The sequence below is a fragment of the Chiloscyllium punctatum genome, chromosome 5, assembly GCF_047496795.1.
Source record: "Chiloscyllium punctatum isolate Juve2018m chromosome 5, sChiPun1.3, whole genome shotgun sequence".
Taxonomy (NCBI): domain Eukaryota; kingdom Metazoa; phylum Chordata; class Chondrichthyes; order Orectolobiformes; family Hemiscylliidae; genus Chiloscyllium; species Chiloscyllium punctatum.
In genome coordinates this window covers 44,178,969-44,191,115 of record NC_092743.1, presented here as the reverse complement: position 1 = coordinate 44,191,115, position 12,147 = coordinate 44,178,969, and the positions used below count along the sequence as shown (strand labels likewise).

At 40.1% G+C, this 12,147-nt stretch overlaps 1 protein-coding gene across 16 annotated transcripts in view; it reads right to left on the bottom strand.

Moving 5' to 3' along the window:
- Positions 1-10,025, bottom strand: part of mterf3 (mitochondrial transcription termination factor 3) — a 41,966-nt gene extending 31,941 nt beyond the window's left edge. For 2 of the 16 annotated variants that reach the window (XM_072570164.1, XM_072570165.1), the window contains exons 1-2: positions 9,216-9,912; positions 5,111-5,447 (exon numbers count right to left, since the gene is read on the bottom strand). In XM_072570164.1, the coding sequence (XP_072426265.1) occupies positions 5,111-5,447; positions 9,216-9,512 (634 nt within the window). In that variant the 5' untranslated portion in view covers positions 9,513-9,912. Of the gene's footprint in view, positions 1-2,674; positions 2,825-5,110; positions 5,448-5,563 lie in introns of those variants that run through there. The other 14 variants (XM_072570167.1, XM_072570179.1, XM_072570178.1 and 11 more) reach the window with 14 other exon arrangements.
- Positions 10,026-12,147: the final 2,122 nt, after the last annotated feature.

The following is a 12,147-nucleotide window of genomic DNA, read 5'->3' as shown; positions in this document are numbered from 1 at the left end:
AAGGAGTAGGAGAAATCAATATTTCAGGTGTTCCTGCTGAAGGGCTTATGCTCAAAACATCGATTCTCCTGCTCCTTGGATGCTGCCTGACCTGCTGTGCTTTTCCAGCACACACTCTCAACTCTGTTGAACGTGGAGCTTTGAACTGATGGGATGAAAACCTGATGAGAATTGAAGCATATTTTGGTAGTTATTAATTAATTTTAATTTAAGTCTGGGTGGAGTGGAGGGAGAATGAAAGCTAGTGCTTTAAGTTGTATGGAACCTTCAAGATAGATACTATACTTGGTTGGAAATCTTGTAGTTATAAGGATAGCAACAGTCTCTGCAGCCTAATTCATTTCCTGTTTGTGGTACAAGGAATTAATGTTCATGTAATTGTGAAGGATGTAGTCTTATCAAATTTCACTGGTTATTTTTAACATACAATGAAATAAATACAAATCAGATGTCTAGTTTGCATTCCTACAACATGTTACTTGATTGATTTCGTTCTCCTCTGAAATGATCTTGAAATCCCTTCTTCTTGCCTTTGTTATCTGCAGACTCCATTATTCCAGTACACTCCTGTCTAATCTCCCACATAAAGTTGAGCTTATTTAAAACTCTAAGGCCCGTATCTTAACTTGCAGCAAGTTCCATTTCTCTGTCACTGTTGTGTTTGCTGATTTTCATTGCCTTCTGATCAAGCATCATTATGATTTTAAAATTTTCATCCTTGTTTTCAAATTCCTCCATGATTTCATTCCCTTCTGACTTCTTAGTTTGCTCCAGCTCCATAACTCTCTGAGATTGGCACTCTGCTAATTCTGCCAACGTCAGCCCTTACATTTTAACTTTTGCAGCATTTGTGGATGTGTTGTGGTTCTGTTCGCCGAGCTGGGAATGTGTGTTGCAGACGTTTTGTCCCCTGTCTAGGTGACATCCTCAGTGCTTGGGAGCCTCCTGTGAAGCGCTTCTGTGATGTTTCCTCCGGCATTTATAGTGGTTTGTCTCTGCCGCTTCCGGTTGTCAGTTCCAGTTGTTCTCTATCAACATGTATGTCATTACATACAGGTTTCATGTCGGTAAAATGTTTCTTGTATATCCAGTAAGCTTTAACTTAGTAGATAACATTAATATCAACCAATTTTCATGAAAAAACCTTGAACACATCTTTTGAATATTTTATCAAGGTGTGTAATTCAGCTGGTAGACATCCAAGTTTTAGCTTGTGAAAGTTAGCAAGTATATTGTGAAATAGTAAACTGTTCTAATACCTCCATGAGGGACATTGAAATTATTTACAATTTCATGGCATATTAAGAAAGTTTAAAAAGTTATTTGAGTTCATTAAACGTTTTTTTTCTGTTTTTTAGTTGACTGAACTGAACACCTTTTTCTTGAAGCACATCTTTGTGTTTCAAGCAGGCCATGTGCTGAGTTATGTGCAGGTTAGGTGAATTGGCCATCCTAAATTGTCCGTAGTGTAGGTAAGGGGTAGATGTAGGGGTATGGGTGGGTTGCGCTTCGGCGGGGCGGTGTGGACTTGTTGGGCCGAAGGGCCTGTTTCCACACTGTAAGTAATCTAATCTAATCTAATTCTCTTCATTGGTGTGATCACAGCTCCAACTGTACGGTAAAGCTCCCTTATCACTTGTTTTCATATGTACTGTTGATCTTCTGTAGCATTGTTTACATGTAAAAAATAAATAATTGTTTTCTAATTTTCATCTGCTGCTGATAATATGTGTTCTCTTCTGATTATTTGTCTCCAGCCTTTTTCTCCTAAATTTTCCTCACTCTTGTTCATCATTTTTCCCTCCCAAGTATCACCCTTCCGTACTATCCCTTTTGGAACAGCTACTTGTAAGAAGTTTTACATCAGAGCAGTCGAAGACTTTCAAAAAAGAAATAGTGAAAGCACAGGACCAACATATTCCTGTATAAGTGAAGGGTGGGACCAAGTCCAGAAAATCCTGGATATCGAGGAAGTACTGAAGAAGAATTGACTTACGAAACAAGAATAATGCATAATGAAAGCAAACCATAAATATAAACAGGAAAAGTTCAGTTTAAAGGTTATATTTTATGGTTCATATGGAAGGTCTCTATTTCAAGAAATTGATTTTTCATAATTATTAAAAAAAGGTCAGAGGAAGGCCATGAGAATAATAACTACTTTGAAATCTCCCAGCTATCAGCATAGAATTAGACAGCAGAGAATTTTTTCATCTAAATAACTGGACTTTGGAAAGATTTGAAAGGAGTATTAAAAGTAATGAAAGAGTTAGTCAAATAAGCACAGAACTAACTTAAGTTACAAGAGATTTTTTTTCTGTCAAGGATCATCAACTTCATTTTCTTTTCTCCAGTACTGTCCAGCTGTTTTCCTGTCTTTGCACCTTTTACGAGTAACTTACCATTTGGAATCATAATTCTTAATAACACCATGTCTGTATTGGAAATACTCAGTGGACTGACTGTCCTTCTCTTTTCTGTCATTTCAGATGTCTACGATCCACAATAATTTAATTCTTGAGTGGAAGTTAAATAAAAGAAAATTAACCATGAAGCTTGGGCAAATAAAGATAGCGAGCACTTGTGAATAAGAGTCAGCTAGGAGAGTCTGCTGCATCAATGCCCCCAAAGTACTTTAATTATTTAGATTTATTTTCATAGAATCATTACATACCTAGAAGGACCAGCTTGGTTCGTGTCTCCGACTGGTCAACATGGTCACGCAAGGTAAATGAGGTAGGAGGGAGTGAAGGACTTGCTTCAATTTGCAAAGCCTCTTCTTCAGATAATTCATCAAGTGGAGAATGAGATGGAACATCTAATTCTGAGAATTAAATAAAAATATCAAATTAACTGAAGAGTACAATTGCAGAGCAGAACAATGCAAGGTCCTCTTCATACTTAACACTTTTTCTTTTAACCACACATGTATTAGATTTCATGGAATTATATGGCACAGAAACGGGCCATTTGGGTCAACCAGTCAATGCCAGTGGTTCTGAAGAATCATACTGGACTCAACATTAATTCTGTTTCTTTTTTCACACATGCTACCAGACCTGCTGAGTTTCTCCAGCATTAACTGTGTTTGTTTCATATCAGTGGTTTTGCTCAACTTGAACCTTCTCACCTTACCTATTCAAATCTTTACTCCCTTCTCCCAAATCTGCTTGTTTACCTGTGCCTTACATTCTTAACTATAGGATTTAACCAAATCCTGTGGCAAGAAGTTTCACAATTCTTCAGGTAGATTGTTACTTTTTGATTGTCCTTTTGAATGTGGTGACATCCTATATTGATGGCCTGTAGTTATGCTCTCACCCACAAGAAGCAACTTACTGTGAGCACTCTATCAAAATCTTTAGTAATTTTAAAGGTCTCCTTTCAGCCTTTTTGGCCAAGAATAACAGACCTCATCTGTTAATCCTTTCCTGCTATGTCTATCCACGCCTTTATGGTATCATCCTTATAATTCTTATCTGCATTATTTACAGTCATGATTTGGAGATGCTGGTGTTGGACTGGGGTGTACAAAGTTAAAAATCACACAACACCAGGTTATAGTCCAACAGGTTTAACTGGAAGCACACAAGCTTTTGGAGCGCTGCTCCCTCATCAGGTGGTTGCTTCCAATTAAACCTGGTGTTGTGTGATTTTTAACTTCTTTACAGTCCTTCTCTATTTTTCTCTGATAAGACACTTCTGAGTACTGAACCTGACCCAATATCTCACCTGTCTCTGTGACATACGTTGTTTATAATGCTCCTGTGAAGTGCCTGATCATTACATTACAGATGTTATACAAGTTATTGCTGTGTAGCAATTTACATAATGTAATGACCAGAACAATATGCAGTACACTCAGTGTAGTCTAAGCAAGGTTTGATATAGGTTGAGCATAGCTTCCTTACTTTTCAATTCGATCCCTCTTGAAATAAAGACGAGTGTTTGCTGTACTTTATTTTTAATGACTTAGCTAACTTTTGGCACAACTTTTAACAATTGGTGCATTTATTCTCCCTGGACCCCTTTACAGTGTACCTCTACCTCATGTAGCCTGCACCTTCCAAGTAATTAATGACCTCCTTATTCTTCCTAGAAAATATAATCCCTCATAGTTATCTGTGTTGAAATTGATTTGCCAATTATTTGTGGTCAATGTTGTAGAACTTCTCAGATCTAATGTGATACTTAACACCATTCAAAAGTAAGACCTGTAAGTATGTAATCAGGAAACTCCATTATGAGACATATATAACTCCATTGAATGTTACTGGAACTAATCAATGTAATTTCTTTCAGCTCGATAAAAGTACAATGTAGTGCATCACTCATTCATACAATTTAGGGACATTACAAGTATCACACAAGATTTATGTATCTGTAAAGTTGCTATCTCGTGTGTGCACTGCATAGGTTTGGTCTGTAGTTTGAACACAGTCACATTACAAGTACATGGAAGGGGTAGCAATACATATCTAAATCCCAGGTGAAAACAGACTTAGACTATGTGGTGCTGACCTCACTTGGTCAACTGGTCTATGGATGCTTAACACTTAGCCTTATTAGAAAAATAAATTGATATTTGACTGAGGTACCACAAGATAAAAATCTAAAAGCACATTTCAATTATGGATAACTGATACAAAGGCATTTAAAAGGCACCTTGAATAGAATAGAATATTCCAAGGAGCTTCAGGCTATTAAATAAGATTTCACACTGAGCCACTCAAGTTGCCAGTAAGATAGACTTAATCAAAGGAAGACAAAGGTAAAGAGGTTTAGGGAAGGCTTCCAGAGTTTAGGACCCAGCCAGCTGAATGTCAATTGAAGATGAACTCAGGTCAATTTGATATTGAAGCCTTCTTAACAGCACGAACACCATCGTTCTGTATGTGTTCACATCAAGATGCAGAAAAATTCTTGCAATGGCATTTCATTGATCTAATGGATCAGCCCCGGTTCACTGGCTGAATTAGAGATGTACAACTAGTGTAGTGATCTATAAAGAAGATCTATGAAGAAGATCAGCATCTAGTTATTCAATAATGCATTGAATATATGGCAATTTACATATTGAATGCATTTAACAAAACAAAACATAGCTTACCGACATATTGTACATCTTTCACCACACAAGGCAGTTCTGTTTTGCCATAGGTATGACCTGTGTTTAGAAAAATACAGCTTTCTGTGAACTGGTATCCATTGCCATCTTCTTTACTTGGTGGCAAGCCTGGTGCTGAAAAACTCAACATCCAGAGTTTTGAGTCAAAAGGTATTGACGTGCATCGAAACCAAAGCGACTTTGAAGACTGTAGGCTCTGATAGGCACCACTTTTATTTCTTGCTTTGAAGACCAAACTAGACCAATAATTCTCAATGAAGACCATCAGTAACAAATGCAGTGGCACAGTCAGGACATTTTTGTTCAATTTAACATGATCCTGTAAACAATAAATGTAATGAGTAAACAGTAATTGTATTCATTAGAATTGTGGTAAAAGTTAGGTTAAAGTTAAAATTAAGTGTTTCAAAGCATTAAAACACGTTGGATACTTACAGATTTGAAATAGTAGATCAAAATATGAAATGTAGACCATGGGCTGAATTTTCATTCTGGGATAGCGACTCTGGCATGGGTACATTTCCGGGTCCTAACCCCATCAAATACGCCTGATGTGCAACAAGAGTTTTAAGCAGAAGGCCAGTGTCTCCATCACCAACCAATTGAAGATGGTGACTAAACGGCCAACAGGAGGCTCTAGAGCACTTAATAAGATTGTTCAACCGTTAGAGTGGAGCTCTGTCAATGTAGTGGAGGGGGCTGTCGATGTCAGTAGGACAGTGATGGAAGTTGCTCTATGAAGACCGATTCATACATTTTTAACATAAAAAGGGACACAGCTGCCCGGCCAGCAATGAGGATGGGCAATCTTTAGAATAGCTATATTGATTGTGGCATTCAGGGCTCTATGACAAATCTCATACTAAAAGGGAGCATAGCCTCGAGGTTTATGATAGAAGTAATGGTGAAAATCACCCAGGCTCTGGCCACAATCATCAAATCCTTACCATATACCGGGGTGCTGCTAGAAAATTGGAGGCTTAGAAATGTTTAATACCAATGTTTAATAATAGGGAGAGAACCCAATAACTACAGGCTCAACAAAAAAAAACTATTGACAGCAGGGAATCTTTTTGAGACAAAAATGCAAAATCATTGGTACTTGGAAAAATTTGGGTTAATAAACATTAGCTTTGTTAAAAGTAAATCATGTTTGGCTAAGGTTCCTTGATGCAGATTGTGTAAATAGACTTTTGAAAGGTCTGATAAAGTACCATGTAAGACTTGTTAACAAAATTGAAAAGGACAGTGGTTACATTGGTACAAGGATGGTTAAGGATCAGAAAGAAACTCCAAATTGCATGTGCTGTAGTGTTACCCCAGGGTTCAATGCCTGAAACCACAGCACTCTGATAAATACAGTGCAGAAAGTAATAGGTGGTGTGGCCAACAGTGATACCACTAACAAGGATATAATCTAGCAAACATCTGGGAGATAGAATTTTAATACAAAAAAATGAGAGGTGATGCATTTTTGCATAGGTCTAAGAGGCAATATGGACTTAATGGCATAAGCTAAATCAGTGCATGAACAATGAGAACATCATGTACATATGCATATATCATTGAAGGTTTCAGACATATTGAGAGATTGGTTAGCAAAGTATATCAGATCTTCATCTTCATAAACAGAAGTATACAAAAATACAAAAAGAATTTATGCTGAACCTTTATAAAGCTCTGATTAAGCCATACTGCAACCTTTCAAGTCTACAATGTTTGGGACCAAGCCATTTCTGGATAATGAATATTAGAATTCTGAATCACAAAGTAATAGAATTGGAAAACATCATGGATATAAAAATTTTCATGAAACGTAAAATACTGATCAATTCTGTTATTACTTTATAAATGTTATTTTACTTATTCAACTATGCTTATTCATGTGTCCAGTTCCAAAGTACTTTATCAAAATGTTGTTGGTGACGTAAAGGGAACAAGTTATTCCATACATTGCTTTATGTCACCAATATTTAGAAGAGGTGTAGGAGAGAGTGGACGATAATTGACGGCAAAAGCAGTCAACTCTGGGTCCTTTGTGTCATCGAGTCCACTGGTTGATGGGATCGAGCTCGGTGATGCTAATGGTGTGTGCGCAAAGGATTTTCCAACTTCATCAAACATTTGCTGTAACCTCATTTGTTTCATGTGTTTCGGCTGCTCATTTATCAACTTCTCTTGGATCCTGTGTATGTGCATTACATCTTGCTGGCTTACAAAACTTTGTTGCTCAAGAAAGCGAATGAAGCGGGAAGCTAGACTGATTCCCTCTTCCAAGGTAATCTTATCCCCAGTAACATTGTCTTCTTCATCGCTGTTGTCACTATCCTCAGACTTGTAGTGTAAAACGCCCTCAATTATCTCTGAATCTGTTACTTGTTGTACAACGGAAGTATTATCTTCACCATTTAACCACGCCAAAATGTCTTCCTCATCCAAGTCACTTCCCATTTGCTTGGTACAACACAAGAGGTCAGTCACCATTGCCTTGGTTTCACTTAAACTAAAGGCGTCAGAGCTTTCCCCCATGTCCTCATCATTCAATATAATTTCAGGACACAACTTACGCCATGCGTTTTGTAAGGTTCTCCTCGTTACACTGTCCCATGCATTTGTCAAACACCATATAGCATCTTTGAGACTGAGGGCAGTCTTAAAGGCATCAATACCACCAGTATTGTAGCTGGTCACAAGACGACGTAAAAAACTCTTCCTGTAGTGACTTTTCATTGACCTAATAACTCCTTGGTCCATTGGCTGAATTAAAGATGTACAAGTAGTGGGTAGATAGGTAGGGAAGACATTGTCAGCATCTAATTGCTCTCTAGGAGGGTGAGGTGTACAGTTGTCTAAAAGAAGAACAATTTTGCAATCTGCAGCCAACCCAACCTTTTGACAGTGTGCACGAGCCTCTGGAACAAAATGATTATGGAACCAGTCACTCAATATTTCTTCAGTAACACACGAACATTTATTAGCTTCATAAAGCACCGGCATAATTTTCATCCCTTTGAAAACACGAGGCTTAGGACTTTTACCAACAACCAAAAGTTTACATTTATGTGTTCCAGCAGCATTTGTGCATGCAAGCACAGTTAGTCTTTCTGTTGATTCCTTGTAATCATGTACCATCATTTCCTCTGTACCAACAGGCCTGTGTTGTGGCAAACATCTCCAGAAAATATCTGTCTCATCCACATTATATATTTGTTCAGGGCTAAGATCCTCATCTTTCATCAACTTTGCAAAGTCAGTTATGTAACATTTGACAGCCTCTGTATTTGCAGAGCTCTTTTCACCAGTCCCCTTCAGGTGAATTCCATGCCTATGTTTAAACCTCTGCAACCAGCCTTGAGAGTACTCACACACAGAATTAATCTTCATATCATTATGAAATTGTTTGGCCTTTTCCATAAGCATTGTCCCCGAAATAGGGAGCCCCTCACTACGACGGTGTCTGAACCACTTATACAGGGCATCATCATGGTCAGCAGACTTAGCACGACGCAGCATTTTACGCTCACTAATTCCTTGAACTGTGTCACTTTCAGCACAGAATTTAAATAGCTTTTCACGTTGCTTCTTGATGTCATAAATTGTTGTGATTCCCACACCGTATGCCTCACACAACGTTTTTACTGAAGAACCTTGATCTAGTTTATTTATGATTTCAACCTTTTCTAATATTGTAAGTGCAACACGCTTACGTTTTGCTGTACTTTTCTTCGATGCCATAGTGAGATTAAAAAACAAACTATACCCTGAGAATAATTGGGTCTGCTCAAAAACACTTGAGCAAAGAGAGTTTGCGTGAAAATTGGCAGTTGGTAGAGAGGATGAGGTGATCCTGTAGGGTGTGAGAGTACAACACAAGGTTACAAAGTCACTCAGCCCTCGAAATCCTGTGCTCTCCTCAACCAGATGAACTCATGCTTCCCGATCTGCTGCAGCTGGTTCTGGTCTGCTCAAAGAAAAATTCCAGAGAACTTATTTTTTAAATTTCTAAACAATATGTTTCCAGAACGAGAGATTATAGAGTATGCAACTAGTTCTTGTGATCACAGTAGAGGGTGCAGGGGGAACTTACCAAATGGCTGCATGGATGAGTGATACTAACTGCAAGGTTAGTTTGGAAAAGTTGGATGTTGTTCTCCTGAAACAAAGGAGATTTAGTAAGAGCTGTAAAAGACTGTGAGAAGATTGAATAAAGTAGACAAGGAAAAACTGTCCCCAACTGGACGATGGTGCAAGGGCTGAGGAACACAGAATTTAAAGCTTTGGGTAAGACAAACAGGGAGAAAGTGAGGAACAACCTTTTTTTAAAGGAACAAGTAAAAATGACCTTGAAGATGCTGTCCATCAGGGTGTTGGAAATAGAGACCATCAATAAGGGAGATTGAACAGGCACTGTGTGACCTTACAGTGATTGGGAAGGTGAATGGGATCGAATGGGTTGTTCTGAAGGGAGCTGGCATATCCTCGAGTGACCAAATGTCCCCAAGACTACATACTGTTCATGTTCTAAATTGTACACATTTAAAAGAAGCGGCAGGAGAACAGAAACGAGTTGGGAAAGCTGTTAAAAACGCGTTGAGGCCTTTGTCAGGCGCCGAGTATTCAGCAGCTGGAGGATTCCGTCCATGTGTGGGCATCAGCTCACTTTCGGAAGGAGATGTAAGTCTGGGGGAGTTTATCGGAGCGGTAACAGGGAGTAAATACTTGGGTTGGTGTACCTGGAGAGAGTAGGGTCAAAGCACCGGATAGTGCACACAACAGTCCTCCCAGTCCTCACCTTAATCATTCCGACCGGGAAACACAGAGTCAATACCGAGTCAGCACTGCTCCAGGGAGGAAGAGAAACAGGACAGCACAAGCTGCAGCTCCGCCGTACGGCACATGCTCCCCCTGCTGCAGCTCCGCCGTACGGCACATGCTCCCCCTGCTGCAGCTCCGCCGTACGGCACATGGTCCCCCCCGCTGTAGCTCCGCCTTACGGCACATGGTCCCCCCCGCTGTAGCTCCGCCGTACGGCACATGGTTCCCCTGCTGCAGCTCCGCCGTACGGCACATGGTCCCTCCGTTGCAGCTCCGCCGTACGGCACATGGTACCCCCGCTGATTCACTACTTACTTAATCATCGTTCATCTAGTAACCCTCAGTTCCACTTTGCTGCCTTCCCCCTCAACTCATGATTCACTTAAATTTAGTACAATATATTTGGTATCTCTAATCATGTGAATATACTTAATATCTCTGCCTCAAAAGCCTTTTGCTCTAAAGAATTCCACAGCATAATTGCCCCTTTAGAGAAAGAAAATCCTCCACATCCCTATTTTAAGTCCCTTGTTGAGATCATGCCCTCTCGTCCCAGCCTCTCCCAACGAGGTTAAACAATCTTTCCACATTTACCCTCTTAAGTCCTTTAAGAAACTTGTAACATTTCAGTAAGGTTGCCTTTCATTCTTCTAAATTCCACTGAGTACAGGCATAACCTACTCAGCCTTTCCTTAAAGACAGTCTTTCATACCCTCGTATCAGCCGAGTGAACCTTTGCTGGATTGCCTCCAAAACCAGGATATCATTCTTCAGATGAGAGTCCCAGAACTTCCCAGTAGCCCAGCTATGGTCCAACTAGTGCCTTGTATAGTTTGGGCAAAACTTCTCTTCTTCTCTACTCCATTCTCTTTGAAATAAATGCCAACATCCCATTTGCTCTTTTCCTGGTTATGGATGAAGAAAGTGAGGACTGCAGATGCTGGAGGTCAGAGTCAAAAAGTATGGCCCTGGAAAAGCACAGCATGTCAGGCAGCATTCGAGAAGCAGGAGAGCCGACGATTCGGGCATAATCCCTAATCCATGCTGCTCCACACAGGCTGGGGAGTTATTTCTTTCTCTTGTCAAGCTTAGTAGGCCTCTCTTTCTCTCTCCACTCTGTGTCCTGCTAGGTTGGGTATGAAGGCCTCTCTTTCTCATCTGCTACAGCTGAGATTCAGGACACTCTCATTCTAGGAACTCAAGATGGATTCATAGCTGTCTCTTTCTCCCTCCTGGTAGAGTTGGCTGGGAGATGTCTCTCTGTGTGTCCTGCTCGGCTGGGTTTGGAATTTCCACTGTCTCTTTGTGCTGTTGATCTATGTTAGCTGATGCCTCTGTGTCTGTTTTGAGAGACATCTCTCTGCCTTAGTTCAGAACATTTCTGTTTATGGCCTGTTAGTCTGTGTAAAGATATCACTTTCTGTTTAGATTAGTAAATGTATCTCTTTATGTCCTGAATATCCTGGGCTAGGGTGCATCTCCTGCTATCTTGGTTAGGAAGTGTGTGTGTCTCTTTCTCCCGCTCTGACTGTGTGGCTGGGGTAGGAGATATCACTGGCAGACTGAGTATCTGGGTTACAATGTTTGTGTATCTCTCTTCCTCTCTGTTTGGGTAAGAAGCTGTCTGGCTTAGTAAATCTCTCTCTCTCTCTCGGTTAAGTGTCTGGTTGAAGAGATGTGTCTCTCTGTCTGTCTGGGTTCGGAGGTCTCTATTTCTCTCTGTCTGCGTTAGGAGGTGTGTTTCTGCTTCTAACTGTGTAACGTAGGAAGTATCTCTGGGTCTGGGGGTTTGGAGGTGTGTGTGTGTGTCTCTCTCTCTCTCTCTGTCTATCTGGATAGGAAGCATCTCTCTGTCTGTGTTAGGAGGTGTGTTTCTGTCTTTCTCTCTCTCTCTGTCTGGGTTAGGAGGTGTCTGCAAATTTTCTAGCCTGCTCCCGTACCCCCACGTGCACCAAGGACGTTCTAAAATGTAACATTTACCAGAATGGAATAGTCCATCACAAAAAAAGAGGAGACATGTACAAATCTCTTTTAGATTTGCTATCAACAACACCTCTATGCAAAATATTCCAGCTTTGTTTTAAATCCTTTGCCATTTAATGTCTGATAAATGTCCTTCCGTTTTGACCTGAGGAGGTTGTTTGTATTTGAGGATGAGCTGATTTCTTCTCCCCCCCTCCCCTCCCGCAGAGTGTTTGGGTGGA